At 45.3% G+C, this 17,300-nt stretch overlaps 1 protein-coding gene across 1 annotated transcript in view; it reads left to right on the top strand.

The window, feature by feature from the left end:
* Nucleotides 1-3,479: 3,479 nt before the first annotated feature.
* glis3 (GLIS family zinc finger 3) overlaps nt 3,480-17,300 on the top strand; it is a 34,720-nt gene continuing 20,899 nt past the window's right edge. Inside the window, exons 1-4 of the mRNA XM_056290985.1 lie at nt 3,480-3,589; nt 4,153-4,693; nt 6,202-6,400; nt 6,514-7,669. Of these exons, the coding sequence (XP_056146960.1) occupies nt 4,312-4,693; nt 6,202-6,400; nt 6,514-7,669 (1,737 nt within the window). The 5' untranslated portion in view covers nt 3,480-3,589; nt 4,153-4,311. The remainder of the gene's footprint in view (nt 3,590-4,152; nt 4,694-6,201; nt 6,401-6,513; nt 7,670-17,300) is intronic.

The following is a 17,300-nucleotide window of genomic DNA, read 5'->3' as shown; positions in this document are numbered from 1 at the left end:
CACGCTCACTGACTTCATGACCCAAGAACTTCATCTCCCTCATCAGCAGGTGACACTTTACAAGGTTCAGCCGCAGCCCGGCCCGATGAATGTCAGCGAAGAGCTCATGCAGGTTGGATAGGACTCCATCAAAGTTGTTGGCATGTACCAGCAGGTCATCAAGGTGCACGACGCAACAGCTCTGGGGTATGTCCATCAACACACTCTCCATCAGCCACTCAAACATAGCTAATGCATTGCAGAGCACGAATGGCATGCCATGGAACTGCCATAGACCCTGCCCAATGGTGATGGCAGTCTTTGGTCTCACGTCGGGGGCCAGCTCCACCTGCCTGTAGCCACTGCGCAGGTCAAGGTAGCTGAACCAGCTGGACCCAGCGATGTGGTCGAGGGTGTTGTCAACTCGAGGGAGTGAGTAAGAGTCCTTGTTTGTGACGGCATTAATGCGTCTATAGTCCACACAGAACCATCAACTGCCATCCTTCTTCCTCACCAAGATGGCCGGAGCCACCCATGGACTGTCGGAAGGCTCAATCACCCTTGCAGCAGCTATCTTAAAGATTTTGTCCTCTGCCACCTGTTGCTTACCGAGGACCAGCCGATGGGGTTGTAGATGGATGGGCCAGGCAGGGCTAGTCTCGATGGCATGCTAAACTAGCCCAGTCTGCCTGCAGTCTTCATCTCTAGCAGCGAAGATGTCAGCATCATCATCAATGAGGCATTTTAACTGGTGGCGCTGCTGTGGGTCAAGGCCATTACTGCCGTGCTGCCATAACTCATGTATGGCCTCATTCATCTCAGCAGAGGGTAGGACGGCAGGCTCAGTGATCAGGGCTGAGGCAGGTTGGGGTAGTGCAGGGCTATTGGTGGTGGGCATTCTGGCATACGGCTTGGATTGTGGTCTGAGCCGCTGGGGCAAAGACGCACAGGGTCTCTGTGCCTGCTGGGGGGTGGCTGCTTGGCAACTGGCTCATTGGTCTTTGGGTGTGTTACTCTCCCGACTGGACTAGAGTGACACGGTCTTCATGCTGAGTGTTATGGATGCCCTTGACACATTAACACGGGCTCCCCAGTGGTCAGCAGGTCCAGGCCGATGATGCATGGGTCCCGGATGTTGGCAAGCCAGAACTCGTGTGTCAGCTCCTGGTCTCCAGCCTGGACTCACAGTGACTTCTTCCCTCTCCTGCCAGACTTTTCCCCTGTCATCGGCTGGGTGTTGGTTGGTGACCATGCTGCTGAGTGTGGGTGCCCGGGAGAATGCCAGGTCACACCAGGGAAATGGTATACCCCATGTCCACCAGGGCCTGGCAGGATTAACTGTCAAGTTGGCAGTCCTGATACAGACTAGAGTGGCAGTCCCCTCACTAGACCACTCCCCATAATTTCCCACCAGCCAGGTGACTCTGGCCTTCTGTACTGGTGCTGGGCAGTTGTAGCGGTCAGAAAACAGGGGCCTTCTGCTGGGTAAGCCGTGTCGAGCCATGTTGCCAGGTTTTCCAAGCGCCAAATGGTCTGGTTGATGTCCTGTTCCAGTCTCTGGATCCCCTTAGCGAGATCCCACTTCAGACACCAGTGTGGGGAGCTGGCGTGGAAGAAGGAGTCAAGAGGCAAAGATCTCTTTTTAAATGGCAGCTCACGTGTCCCATACACTGCACGACCCCTGGAGCACTCTTTTATTTGCCTCCAAAATGGCTGCCAAATAATGGATCCCCCTGATGTCACTATTAAAAAACATCAGTCTAAGTCACAGTCCTACAGTCAGTCAGTCAATAAAATGATCGGCTTCCCTGTCCGAGTCAAACCCTCAAACAAACTACACAACAATAACCAAAACATGAACACAACAGCACCAAAACACAATTTTAACATGAACGTGAACAGTCCCATCAACCTTTGCGCTCCCCCAGTGCAGAACCACCGACAGTCAGGGCGACCGCCTTCTCCGGTCGCTACAACACATTGCTGCAACATAGCCTAGGAACTGTGTGGTTTATATTCTCACCAATGGCAATGCAACCAGTGTGTAGTCACCTGACCAATCAATCGCCACACCAGATGCAATAATAACTGACCAATAGCCTCTCGTGGTGTTGCTATAATCGTTTTGAGGTTGCAGTCACTCATGGACGCTAAATAGTTATGATTGATCGTGGAGCGGTTCCTTCACATGCTCCTTGAGCACAGCCAGCTTTCCTCCCAGTGTAAACACACTGGTTTCCATGGCGACCCGGGCTCCCCTCCACAGAGCAAACAGTCCGCAGGCAGAAGAAAGGTTCTAACTGTAGAGTCTGAGCTGGAGTCGAGGGTTTAGAGGAGGAGCCGTAGGAGGACAAGAAAGGGAGGGAGAGGAGAGCAGGTAACAGATTTTAACACACCACACAAAGTAAAAAGCGAAATTCACACCATTGGTCTGCCGCGGCACCTTGTCATTTCCCCCCCTATACTAATAATCTAATAATCTATACTAATATTCTAATCTGTAATAATAATCTATAGGTAATGAAAATGAGAAACACGAAAGACGGAAACATAAGCTAATAATCATCTCGTGCTCAAGTAGATGTCATCTGCTTGGAATTGGCATTGTTTTGATTCGCTTCAGTGTTGTTACTTTAAAGTATGAAGTACTGAAAACTCCGTCTTAAATGAGTGGAAAAAATGAAAGCGTGTATTTATAGTGAGGACTGGTGAAGTTACAGATCAACTGCAACTTGAAATAGACCAATGGCCATTATTTCCGGAGACAATTTATCTGGACACAGGACAGAAATGGGTTTGCGTAGCCGTTCAGTCCTGTCACCATGCGGTTAATCAAGATAGACATTTTACTTTATTTTACTTACTTGAATGTGTCGTCTGATTTCGACTAGCCGACACTTTTTCTGCAGGTGTTACGAATGTGCCGACCGTGTTTACAGTCAAAACGTTCTCATCTTCACCTAAAACTTCTCCGTTGTTACCAACTGTGCATTGAGAATGTCAGAAATGAGTTGTGGAGAAACATGTTGAATGGGACTGGGCAAAATGCATGCTTCAAATTTACCTTCGTTTTGAACTCCTTATCTAAGAGCCACACACTTGCCAAAAAAGAAAGAAATTAAACACGTTTAAATTGTTATTAGTAGATGTGTCATAGTAGAGCGCCTCAAACTGGTGACGGAAGTTTGTCCAGGTTCACGCGCAACCGAAATAATCAGCCTGTACATCCGCAATATTTTTTGATAGGCTATAACCGTAAGATAAATGAGGAATTAATGACATTATTTAAAAAAACTGGAATTTATTTTCCGTTTCGCCTTTTATGAGACCATATCTTTTGAATAATTTGTTGAGAAGTAAGAGTTGTAACCAAAAAAAAAAAAACAACTCCTAAACGTTGACCAGAGGAGGGAGGTGGGACGTCAGACGTGCCAACTGAGTGGGGGGTTTCAGCCAGACGTGACTTCATTGCTTCATTTTCATTATGTGAACCCATTAGACACACCGAGACAAACTCGTCGCGAGAGAAATGGTTTTCTAAGGACTCTATCCAGACTGGAACAGCTCCGGGCTCGAGGAGTCACTCGGTACTTCGGGACGCGAGCAGGAGGTAAGCGCGCGCGCGCCGTCAGATAAGCGGCGTGTTTCAGCGTTTGCCATTTCCCCTAACTTTAATTAACAGTTTAATAACCGTCCCGTCGGAGAGCGCTGAGTGATTTAAACGTGCAAATTCTTGCTTTTTCAAAATTAACGTCTGTCAAAAACCCTGGAGGGTTTTTTATTTTGTATTTTATTCGCATTTAGCCAGATATGTCTTTATGCTCTACTATATAGGCTTACTGGTTTTCCTATGCTGCTGACAATGCCAGTCAGAGTTAAGAGTTCCCCTAACAGCAGCACAAACGGAGTGGGTTGAATTCACTTGCTGAGCATATAATATTCTGGCTTGGTTTTTTGTTTTTCATAACATCCGAAATTATTCTTTCATTTATTACGCCACAAACAAATAAAGAAATATAAGGCTACAGTTAACATGATACTTGTAAGACAGAAATTAGTCCCTTTTATGTAGATGAAATAAAAATGTTTATTGAGATTTTTTTCCATGTTTTACAACCTCATATTCTTTATAAATTCTTCAATTTTTTTTATATGTCTTCATTTATTTCCTAGGTACAAACAGAGGATTTTCCCTCACGCAACTCATCCTGCAACAGTTGGATCGGAGAACCGGTACTACCTGCAACAAGTCAGACATGGCCTCCGCTAAAATAAGCCCTGCAGAGCGAGGTGTGTCGACATAGAGTTTCTATGTAAATACACCCTGCAGTCATGAATGGCAAGGGCTGTCAGCTCCTCGTGTCTCCCTGCAGTGTGTCCCCATCACTGAGCATGATTACAAGACATCAATCGCCATCCATCAGGATACCCATGCGTACCAATCTATCCCCCCAAGGGCCCAACGTTAGGTCCTTACCAGGTGTGGACAAAGCAAGAGGGGGAGCTATAAAGCCCTTCACTTGTGGGAACCCGAGTGGGAATCCTGTTATCCTTCCAGCCCTGAGCCTCTGCAGGCAGGTGTTAACCAATGGCAAACAGCTAACTGTGTCAAGTCCCTCGTCAAGCCATCAAGGCCCTAGTCCTAATCTTTCCACGACCACGGTGACATCTGCAATTAGGACAGGACTGTGCCCTTCTAATAGCAGCTTCAAAGGTAAAACATCAACCACCACCATGGGTAAAAATGCAAGCGTAATAGTCTATTCTGTTGCCTACCAACACAGGGATCGCCAGTTCGAGTTCCCGTGTTACCTCCGGCTTGGTCTGGCATCCCTACAGACACAATTGGCTGTGTCTGCAGGTGGGAAGCCGGATGTGGCTATGTGTCCTGGTCGCTGCACTAGTTCCTCCTCTGGTCGGTCGGGGCGCCTGTTCGGGGGCTGGGGGGAATAGCGTGATCCTCCCATGTGCTACGTCCCCCTGGCGAAAGCCCTCACTGTCAGGTGAAAAGAAGCGGCTGGCGACTCCACGTGTATCGGAGGAGGCATGTGGTAGTCTGCAGCCTTCCCCGGATCGGCAGAGGGGGTGGTGCAGAGATCATCGGGATGACACGGAAGAGTGGGGTAATTGGCCGGGTACAATTCAGGAGAAAAGGGGAGAAAAAGCCCCCCCCCAAAAAAAACGCAAGGCCAGTCTAAAGGGTTTCAGTTAAGTAAAGAAGTGTGATAGTATCTAGATATTAATTTTAGCACCTCAGCAGTTTTAAGGGAATCATTAAACCAATTATTGAATCTACTTGGCTGTAGACTCTAGCTCCACACAAGCTCAAACTCAGTGTTGTAACCAGGCCTTTCCACTTGAACAGAATTACAACTGATATGCATGTAAATCTCACAGTGCACCTCCTCTCAATGTCGCCTTCACACCCCAGCTGTCTTTTTGTAATACCTCTTGTTCTCCTATTTATCGATGATTAACTAAGCATAAAGGTCGTCCCTAAATTTTCCACAGAAAGCATAAAGAGGAGAACAGCTCATTGGTTGTTAACTGAGCAGGCTCTCTTTTAATGTCTGTGAGGGGAACTCCAAAATGTGAAGTTTATTTTGATGAAGACAAAATGGGCCACATTTTACAAGTCAAAATGGGTGTCCTTGTTGGACAGGTTTGCCACGCTCATATTGTGAGTTGATATGTAGAGGAAATATATTTCAATGAAGTGCTTTTGTAGAGCTGTGTTTTAGATGTTTGATTATGCAGTAGTTATATTTCTGGAAAAAAAAAGATCTTTGATATTTACCTATTCTAATAGATTTAGCACTTGCAATCACTGATTTATTGGTGAATTATTCATATTGCATTTGTAATTTGTTGTTAATCTGAAATGATTAAGATAATGATTGGGTTTGATTGGGCATTGATGAGATAAATACTAAACTTACATTAAATGTGCAGCACATTTAAGGTAGTTTACCCCATCAGTGCGCCAATAGGCTTCCTTACCATTTATCATTCAGTTAGTACTGTATATTATTGATAGCATTTTTTAAGTTATTGATCTGGCGTAAATGCATAAACTAATCTTTAGATAATGAGGCTTCCAGAATTTGACTTGCATGCATTGCATGGAATTTAATTGAGATTTTAAAGCCTGCTGGAACTAAATTGGACTATACTAATAAATCTGATTTGACTTGCCTCTGACTTGACGTTTGTGTCAAGCAGGCAAATCTATGTCCCGGCCTACTATGGAGGTATTTGGCCAGCCAGCTGGTGGTAATTTACGGGTGACCAGTAGTCCCATGATAGTCCAGAGCTCGGGTCCAGCCTCTCTAGTAACAAGTGAAGCGCATACTTCACGTCTAGTGCCACCACATCCCCCAGCTTATCCACAAGGTGCATTGGTTCCTTACATTGATGCAAGGTGAGTATAAATGAATTACTAATGTACTCATTGATATAATAAGAACACAAGGAATTATAAACACTTCTGTGGCCTGTTTATAAGCAGTGAATCTGCCATATTATATCTTCCAGATCCTTACTATCAAGAGAATCCCTAGCATCTACAACCCTCAGTTTAACTGAAACCCAATCAATGTTGAGTGCCAGACAGGAGTGGCCCTATGGGTACCATGTCCTTCCTCCTCTGGGTCCTCCACAAGGCACCATTCAGACTTGTGAGGGTGGTGAACAGTTACCCCCAGGCACTGCCACATCTGACACGACCATATCAGGTGGTACCAGCAATTCTGCTTCCTTGCCCTCCTATCTCTTCACAGGTGATCTCAGTAGCCCAAAACAGTCTACACTTTCTAAGAAAAGAGCTCTCTCCATGTCCCCTTTGTCAGATGTTATGGGTGTTGACTTTAATTCCATCATACGCACCTCCCCTACCTCATTAGTGGCTTATATCAATGGCTCCCGCACATCTCCAGCCTCCCACTCCACTCTCTCGCCTGTCCATTCTGACGTTTATGGTCACTTTCTGGGCGTGAGAGGCTGCTGTATCCCTCAGGTCTCCTCCCCCAATATGCAATGCTCTTTTCTGGGTCCACCCCCACGGACAGATTTCCATTCTACAACAGAATGTGGCCGCATGCAGATGCTAGAAGTGGGAGGAGCTATCGAGTGTCAGATGGCTAACATGGTGGTGGAGCAGCAATGCCTTCCTGAGGATGGAGGGGCACTGGAGAAGGCCATATGCAGTAGCAGTGAGCCTATCAGTAATCTTCTGCCATCACTACAGTTAGAGCCAGCACTATTGACTGTTGTCCCAACGGATGTTATTCCCCATGGAGAGCCACCACCCTACCACTCCCACAAACATATCCATCTCCATAGACCCCACAGCCAAAAACAGGCTCCTTCCCAGGACCTTCTATGTCAGACAGTCACAGCTCACAGGCACGGATTCAGCTTTTTGCCACAGGTTTCAATGCTGGAGGAAGAGGAGGAAGAGATAGAAGGCTATGGGAGCCACTGCTGTAGATGGTTGAACTGCAGTGCTGTCTATGACCATAAAGAGGGGCTGATAAAGCACATAGAAAAGTTACACGTGGACCAGCGCAAGGGTGAGGATTTCACATGCTACTGGGAAGGGTGTCCTCGCAGGTTCAAGCCTTTCAATGCCAGATACAAGCTTCTCATCCACATGAGGGTCCATTCAGGAGAGAAACCCAACAAGTGCACGGTACGCACCATTACACCATTTCAGATCTTTTTTTTCCCTTCTCATGTAACTGAGTAATCCTTCCATGGTCATATGAATACAATAAATCTCTTTCCATAGAGAAGAGTACTCTATCACCCTATTGACTCTGCAAGATTAACACTATCACAGATCTTACTCAAAGAGATGAATATTCCCTACCAATTTCTGCAAGTGGGCTGACAGAACCTCATCAAGACAGAAAGGTGATGAGGGACAAAGGTTCACTAACTGAAGTTCTCATTTCTAACTTAAACACCATGGTTTCATATTGATGACCTTTAACCCTCCTGCTCCTACAGAACAGATACTTCTCCAACTCTTCAGTGTTTTGTTTTGGGTTTTTTAGCTCTGTTCATGGTCAAGGTTAAAGCTGCTGTTGGTAACTTTAGAGAGGTGAGCAATTATAGCATAACACCAGCCAAATCCACCACCCCCCTCACTCTGCTTCCTCTTTCCCTTCCCTCCCTCAAAACTAGCTTCATGCACGAGCATGCATATGGCCATCGTAACTGGCAAGATTCATATTGTCGTTGATAATCTATGCACATGAAAAAAAAAGTTTTTCAGCGAATCTCCTAGTTAATCCAGCATTGTTGTTGTGAAGCATTGTTTTACTTATAGGTGAAGTTTTTATAAAGATCCCTATATCCAAAGTACCATGCAGCCCTGTGTGTGCACACAGCATAATTGGCAATTAGTTCCGGACAATCCGTAGCAGTGATTGGTTGTTTCATTTGGACCAAATGGATTTTTTTTAATTTATTTTTTTCAAATTAGAATACAACCCAGGGGCAGCCAGTACATTTACTTAGATACTTGTGGGTATATCATGGGAATTTGACAGAAATATGACAAAATTGGGGCGGCATGGTGGTGCAGTGGCTAACGTGGTCACCTCACAGTGAGAAGGCCCTGGTTTCAAACCCCGGGGTTGTCCAAACTTGGGGGTCATCCCATGTCATCCTCTGTGTGGAGTTTGCGTGTTCTCCCCGTGTCTGCATGGGTCTCCCCCGGGCTCCGGTTTCCTCCCACAGTCCAAAGACATGTCGGTCAGGTGAATCGGCCATACTAAATTGTCCCTAGGTGTGAATGTGTGTGTCGGCCCTGTGATGGACTGGGGGCCTGTCCAGGGTGTCTCCCCGCCTGCCGCCCAATTACTGCTGGGATAGGCTCCAGCATCCCGTGACCCGAATTGGGATAAGCCGCTTGGATAATGGATGGATGGATAGATGACAAAATTGTGTTAAAAGAAAGTTGCCTACAGCAGCTTTAAGGTCAGAAAAGTGGCCTCCCTCTTCACTCTAGCCGAGTACTAATTAGTGGAACTCTTTGATAACTGACATGGAGTTAATTCAATTATATAGTTATTAAATCAGCACAATGGCAGCCTGGCACTTTAATTCTTGTGGGGATGCATTTTTGGTCCCTCTTTCAATCTCAGAGTGTTTTCTAGTAGCCGCTAGGCCTGTCAGCAGGAGAGTGCTTGCCAGACTATCCTCTGACAAACTTGGCTGTTGTTCTGGGAAGATGATGCCCCCTAGCCTGGCCCTGGTCAGGTCTGGGTCTATCACCAAAACCACAGGAGCTTCAGCTTAACTTACAGCTGAAATCCATGATTTCCCTGATCTGTCCATCCTCGGGCAGTGAGAACTATCAACAACATGTAGCGGCCATTGTTGCCTGTGTGCCATCAACTAAGCAGTAAACAGTTCCCACCCTTGTAAAACTGGCATCGTTGGACCAAAGCTAACACAGGCAATTTAATGTATTACAAACAACATCAAACAATATGGGAACACTCTTATAGTGTAATATTGATTGTAGAGTTGGTAGATTATCTGTCCAACAAAAGCATCACCAAATCATCATCATGTTTCAAAGCTTTTTTCTGTTTGAGTAGGAACGGAGTAGGGTGGCATGGTGTCCCAGTGGTTAGCGCTGTCGCCTCACAGCAAGAAGGTCCTGGGTTCGAACTACGGGGTTGTCCAACCTTGGAGAGTCATCCCAGGTCCTTTCTGTGTGGAGTTTGCATGTTCTCCCCGTGTCTGCGGTGGGTTTTCTCCGGGTGCTCTGGTTTCCCCCACCATCAAAATGAAACATGCATGTTAGGGTTAATACCCCTGTCTGTGCCCCTGACCAAGACGATGGGAAAAGAACTGGAGTTGGTCCCCAGGCACTGCATGAAGGCAGCGGCCCACTGCCCCTAGCTACACAGATCACAGCTAGGATGGGTTAATTTGCAGTAACTGAATTTCCCCAAGGGGATTAATAAAAGAAACTTGGGAAGAAAAAAAAACATATTTGTCGTTGCACCAGTGTTCATCCTACCTGGTCAAAGATTTCAGCAGCAGTATATGGCGTGCTTCTCCAACTATCGTAAAAATGCCAGTTTATATTATGTAACCTGGCTACATGGGCCAGATGGATAAAAATAAGTCATTATTAATGGCACAAAAATCATGGATTTCAGCTTTAAATTCATCTAAAACCGTTTATCTGTAGCATTCCTTACTCGTGAATTACTGATTACTGATTACGTATGTTGCGAAATGGCAAATATCCTTAAGTTCAGTTGCTCTTTTGAAGAATATCTAAAACTATTTCATGATGACATGACCTCATCAGTAACACTGGTTGTCCATGGAGTGGCGTCTTCTTGAGAGTTATAGTTTGGTTTTGGGTTTGCTGTCTTGGTTGTCCCAAGACCTTGGGCTTATTGTAGAATAAATACAGAAAAATATTGTCCGAGTAAAAGGAGCGTACATGCCTGCTTCCCCCTTCCTCCTCACCTCACTGCCACAAGGAAATTACAAGAGAATCCGATGAGTAGGAGGCAGACCGTTCTCATTCCTTGTCTCATGCCACTGCTTTCATCATGTCAATCATTAACTGCTGGCATACCGACGGTCAACCTTTTGTACCAAAATACTTACTTATTAGTCAATGCCAGTTCGGTTGCTATGGGGCTGCAGTTGTTGGATGGGCCTGTGTACCAAGTAATCAGGCAATAATGAGGAAGGTATTCAGGGTTAGGACCACTTGCTAAAAGCAGGATAAGCACCGTTTGGCATTCATTTTACTATGAGAATAAAAAATAAATGATGCTATATGAACTGGTGTAGCCGAGTCTGGAGAAATAATAATATAATAATAACATAAAGGACATTTGAAACCCTCCCTCAAATCACAACCCCCCCCCCCCCCAGTGAAAATGTTGTTCACAAGAGAGGTTAGAGAGGTGTCAATCACAGATACACATTTAACAGAACCCGCCTTTTAAACCGTATGAACCATGCGGTTACCCTACTTGCACAGGTAAGCTTTCTGTAAGAAATGATTGGCGAGGAGCTGGACTGATGAATTGCAAATGAAGCACGAGCTAGCGAGGGACAATGAGGCGGCTCTTGTTACTCACCAAACATGCAGGGCAAGCACAGACCTGTGTACCTGTCATTTCCCCGTCAATTTAATGATGACTAAACAATATCTTGAAGACTTCCACATTCCTTACGCCGCAGCGCTTGTCCTTGTGATTCTAGTGCATCACAAGATGTTTACTACTAACCAAAAACATTCTACAATCATTGTGTATCAGCACATGGCTTACAGGTTTTGGTAACATTATTTAAAAAAACAAAAAACAGGGGGTGTCCAGGTAGCGTGGTGGTCTACTCCGTTGCCTACCAACAAGGGGATGCCGGTTCGAATCCCCGTCTTACCTCGGGCTTGGTCGGGCGTCCCTACAGACACCGTTGGCCGTGGATGTGTCCTGGTCGCTGCATTAGCGCCTCCTCTGGTCGGCCAGGGCGACCAGAGGTCTACTTGTTCGGTGGGGGGGAATAGCGTGATCCTCCCACGCGCTACGTCCCGCTGGCGAAACTGCCCACTGTCAGGTGAAAAGAAGCGGCTGGCGACTCCACGTGTATCGGAAGAGGCATGTGGTAGTCTGCAGCCCAGATCAGCAGAGGGGGTGGAGCAGCGACCGCGACCGCTACGGCTCGGGAGAGTGGGGTAATTGGCCAAGTACAAAAGGGAGAGGAAGAAAAAAAAGTTGCGATGTTAAATAGAATTTAAGTTTCTATTATATATTGTTTTGTTCTTTTATTAACATCTGTAAATAATTTAATTTACAGGTACTAATGAGGAGCACGGTTTGGTTTCCAAGCAGGCATCTTCAATTATCTACATCAAAGAGATCATATATTGTAGCGAATTGGGGGGGCAGTCCGAGATACCGTCGCCACAGCCGGGACGCGAACCCGTATCTCCTACACCGCAAGCGACAACGTTAACCAGTCGACTAAAGGGTCCGATCCGTTAGTCAAGGACCAACGTGTGTACTTACCCATGCACGTTACAATATTGTAAAAATTCACGAGGCTATCACGGGGACTGCCGCGGCCGGGACGCAAACCTGTATCGCCCGCACCGCGGGAGACATCGCTAACCGCTCGACTAACGGGTCCAATTCGTCAACTAGCGGCCAACGTGTCTACTTATCCATGCACGTTACAATATTTTAGTCGTTTCTTCTGATGTTACTTGCCTACCAGCTTACTTCTAACTCATCCTCATTAAACTGCAAGATGTTTTATAACCCGTGGTTATTACATCTAGCAATAATCAAATATTAACAGGTAGCTGGTTTACTGCTATTTGTTTTCCACTATTAATATTTTAATCCTCGAAGCTTTTAATCAATTTAGGCACTATGATAATGTCACTGTAGTTTTATTTTTCCAATCCACTTAATTTCCCAATGATGCTCACCATCACTTTAAAGCCTTTATGATAACTGTACATACAGCACTGAGATTTGCTGATTTCTTAAGTTTGTTTTTAAAGACCTAAATCTACCCAGTGTTGGTTTGCTGAGGACAAAGACTTCTTATTTTTTTAAATTTTATTTATTTGTTGGATTTTTCCCCCCTTTTTCCTACCCAATTGTATCCGGCCAATTACCCCACTCTTCCGAGCCGTCCCGGTCGTTGCTCCACCCCCTCTGCCGATCCGGGGAGGGCTGCAGACTACCACATGCCTCCTCCGATACATGTGGAGTCACCAGCCGCTTCTTTTCACCTGACAGTGAGGAGTTTCTCCAGGGGGACATAGCACGTCGGAGGATCACACTATTGCCCCCAGTTCCCCCCCCCCCGCCGAACAGGCGCCCCGACCGACCAGAGGAGGCGCTAGTGCAGTGAGCAGGACACATACCCACATCCGGCTCCCCACCCGCAGACACAGCCAATTGTGTCTCTAGGGATGCCCGACCAAGCCAGAAGTGAGACCGGGATTCGAACCTATGCTACCCGGATGTCCCGACAAACAGTCTTTTTCAGCAATACCCGACTTAAAAGTCATAGTGACATACCTCCACGCCTGGGAGCTGCCTATACATCCAGTCTCCTACTGTTGGCAACCAATCAGCTTCACGCGAGCTTCAGTGCCTTGCTCAAGGGTACGTCGACAGTAAGGGAGGCTACAGCATCATGTATTCACTTTTTTGTTTTTGAAACAGTTCAGGGGATGCAACCGACAACCTTCCAGTCATAAGCCCACCTCCCTAATCTCCAGGTTGCTGCAGTGCTGCCCCACAGTGATGCAGCTTTAATGCTGCTGGGGGGGGGGGTGATGCGATATTAAAGCCAAGAGACAGACTGTTTATAATTAGGAATATGTTTTCCAAAATAGGATGTTAAGTAATTATTTTGCCTCGTTTGCAAACATCATTTCCAATTTCCCCAAAAAAAACAAGTTCCACAGTGACTCTCAACAAACATACCAAAGCGTAGCCGACTGCACGCTCAGCATCACTTCCATGCGGCATTATTCATACACACCTCCATACAAAGTAAGATAACATAAATTAGACACGTTTGAATGACCCGACTTGTTTGTACTTTAGTGGTCAAAGGAGACTATTCGAGTGGCGTTATGAAGCTAGACAGTGAAGTGTGTTCATAAGACCGATGACATTCTCAACCCCAAATTAATGCTATGACGTATCTACATTGTCGATATGTCATCCATTTCCTAATGTGTTGAGACGGTTGCTGTTTCTTCTCGTCATCTGTCAGCGCTGGAGCATCTTTGTTTGCTTGCTTTGCCCGTTACGGCCTCCACATCACTTGTCCAAGAGACCGTAGCATAAACGAGACACCGCTGCCAAGAGTTGCAGAGAAAAACGGAAACCATATATTTTACCATCGGGACCCACATCAGAAAAAGTGTGTAGCATGTAGGCATGTGGGTGGCGAAATAGGAAAGAAAAGAACAGAGATGAGAGAGAATTGAAGTGAGGGTACAAATGGGCACTAGACTGACTCTGCTGGCACAGGCTGCTTGACCGGGGTGTGGGGGCCTGCCAGGGACTGTCAGCAGCTGGCAGGCGGCGGCATCCAGCAACATGTTGCAGCCTTTCAGCCTGAATGTCCCTCACCACAACTACAAAGGTCTCCACGCTTTATGAGAGCTTCGTTTGAGCGAGAGAGAGAGAGACAGACAGACAGAGACAGAGAGAGATGGGGGAGGGAGAGAGACAGAGACAGAGACAGACAGACAGACAGACAAACAGACAGAGACAGAGAGATGGGGGCGAGAACGAGAGATGCAGAGAGAGACAGAGAGATATGGGGGGGGGGGACAGACAGACAGAGAGAGACGGGGGAGGGAGAGAGAGAGAGACAGAGAGAGATACGGGGCGGTGGAGAGAGAGACAGAGACAGAGACAGACAGACAGACAGACAGACAGACAGACAGACAGACAGACAGACAGACAGAGAGAGCAAGACAGAGACGGAGAGCGAGAGAGATAGACAGACAGACAGACAGACAGACAGACAGACAGACAGACAGAGAACTGACACACCAGCCACTTCTGCGCCAGTGGGCATCTGCTAGACTTTTATGCTGATTCTCTCTTGTCTTTGCTCTTGGGGGTCTGAATGACTATTTATCATGTCTCTCTCTGACCGTCTGTGCTGCTTTGTTTTGTTTTTGTTTTTTTTGTTTTTTTGGGGGGGTGATTTTGTTTCGTTTTGGGGTTTTTTTTTCATCTTGCCCAGTCTGAATGTTTTATTTATTTTTCTCTACCCTCTTTCCTCGCAATGGCTGTTGCTGACGTGCCATTGTGTATGTGGGTATATGACACAACGTATAGAAAGCCAGACCCTCTCCCAGTTGCAGAGAACGATTATGTAGCATGTCAACTTTTTCATTTCCAAATAGTAACAGTACCATGAACCATGACGTATCATGCGCGTGTTAAACAATGTTTCGTTTTGTTTTGTTTTGTTTTGTTTTGTTTTGGCCATCAGGAATGGTTGCTGACACAGCAACACCCCCTACTCTAATCATTTCGATTCGCCCTCTGGGATTCGGAGTAGTCAAACCAAAGTGACATCACAGATGCTAGTTAGTTAAACAAAACACTGATCTTCAGGACTGTAGCTCTAAACTCTCTGCTCTAAACTTCCCTGATGATAGCGAGTATCATCAGCGAAAACGACCATGTTTGTTCTAGTGGAAATGTAGGTCAAACCGATAAAGGCTAGTGCAAGGTTGATTTCTGTCTTCAGATTCGGTGCTGTATGGGACAGGTGAGGGTTGTTATCTCCTTAGAACATGGTTAACAGGAAATGTCATATGCATAGTCTTCCTCTGTAATTCAGTTAAAGGGAATGTATATGCAATGTATCCCCAGAACGCGCAGGAATGCAGGTAGCTGAGTGTTGAAGGAAACTGTTCAGTTTGTTGGTTTGGCTCCGGCATCGCTGGGGAGCGATATCAGTATTTGAAGAATTCATTCCCGGATGAAGAATAACCAAATGGGTCACGGTCTATTACTCTTCTCTAAGGAGCTTAGTAAGGGCATTCCAACCCCACTGTGACCAGAGAGAAGGAGAGCAAAGTCCTAGCCCTGCAGTAGGAAAGCATTATGACTCACATATTTTAAAGATGACATAACCACAGAGGTATGATCATGGAAAAGGAGTACTGTTATTCTTACTAGGATGAATAAAAAAAAAAATCTCCCCAAACCCCATAAGTATAGTCACATTAGCTAGTTCACAATGTTTACGTTATGATAATACAGTGGAGCCAATTCACAGTCTGGTCTTTGATGTGATCTTTTTATGTTCATTTTTTTAATCATATTTTCATAAATTAATCTATTCGGTTGAATTAACTGATGATTTTTATTCCGTTTGCGGGTACCAACAGCTGCTAGGTGATGATAGATGGGGGTGGGGGTGGGGGGGCGAGCGAGAGAGAGAGAGAGAGAGAGAGAGAGAGAGAGAGAGAGAGAGAGAGAGAGAGAGAGAGAGAGAGAGAGAGAGAGAGAGAGAGAGAGAGAGAGAGGGAGAGAGAGAGAGAGAGAGAGAGCGAGAAACAGTGCTGGGTGTATTAACACTGACCTCTGCTGGTCACTCCCAACAACCCTCAAATTACAGAGCATCTTGGAGTGTGGCAAAACATATCTTTAGTCTAAATTTATGATATTGGTAATTTGCAGATGTAAAAGATACAATTGAAACAGTAAAATTACCACATCCATGTCAATCTGACATGTCAATGATGAGATAAAGATTTGACAGTTATTCTATGAAGCGTCCCAAAACCAGTATACATTTGATATGGTGATGTTCTCAAACCCTTGATGAGAACTATGTGAAGAAAAGATTTGAATTTTATGATAATAATGCACTCTGGTTACTTCAAATATTGTATTAACCAGTTTGGAATAGCATTGTAATAGTCACGGGGCAGGCCCATATTTGCCTTTCATATTAGCTCATGCCTTATTACATGGACCTTTAAACTGATCATTTGGGTATCACCGAATCTCACTGCCCTGACTTATTAAATAACCCACAACAAGTTGGTATATAATTTATGGAAATATGATTTATGTCAGGAAATTTCCAGGAAATATATCAATGCACTGTCTTCAGAGTTCTTTTGTTACTAATTACATCATGATTTTTGTCATACTTTTCAAATAAGAGTGACAGATTACACAGTGTGGCCTAAATAAATATGGCAACGAGACTGGAGGAGACCATGATAACGGCATTATGCTTGTGCACAAATCAAACATGTGCTGTAACAAGAGTTTTTGTTCCCAAATGAGCAATATGCTATAATTGTGGGGGGAAAATGGAACAGATACTCAGGAAAAAGTAAACAAGGAACAGAAACTCAGCAAGAGTAAAGTCATGCCAAGGAACAAAAAGCACACATCCCTGGACCCGCTGAACTTTGAACATCACCCATCTTCAAAACAATGCATGCCTTTCTTCAGCAATTAATAGCCTTTGAAAAGGGAAGTTGTAAACTTTGGTGTCAGTTTGAAGGAAATTGTTCTATTTTGGACAAAGTTATAGCCAACAAAAAACCCGATTTCAACCCAATCACTTCTAACTTAACCAGGTCATGTTGCCCTCCTTGCTGGAAAATGTCATTAACTGCAGCTGTTTTGTTTTTTTGTTTTTTTTCATCAAGTGGTTGAGGGGCATACATGTAAAAAATTGCACTAAAAACAATAAGCCTCAGACGTCCGGGTGGCGTAGCAGTCTATTCTGTTACCTACCAACACGGGGATTGCTAG

Source organism: Lampris incognitus, chromosome 12, assembly GCF_029633865.1.
Source record: "Lampris incognitus isolate fLamInc1 chromosome 12, fLamInc1.hap2, whole genome shotgun sequence".
Taxonomy (NCBI): Eukaryota; Metazoa; Chordata; class Actinopteri; order Lampriformes; family Lampridae; genus Lampris; species Lampris incognitus.
The sequence above is the reverse complement of the archived record's forward strand: the minus strand, read 5'-3'. Positions and strand labels throughout refer to the sequence as shown.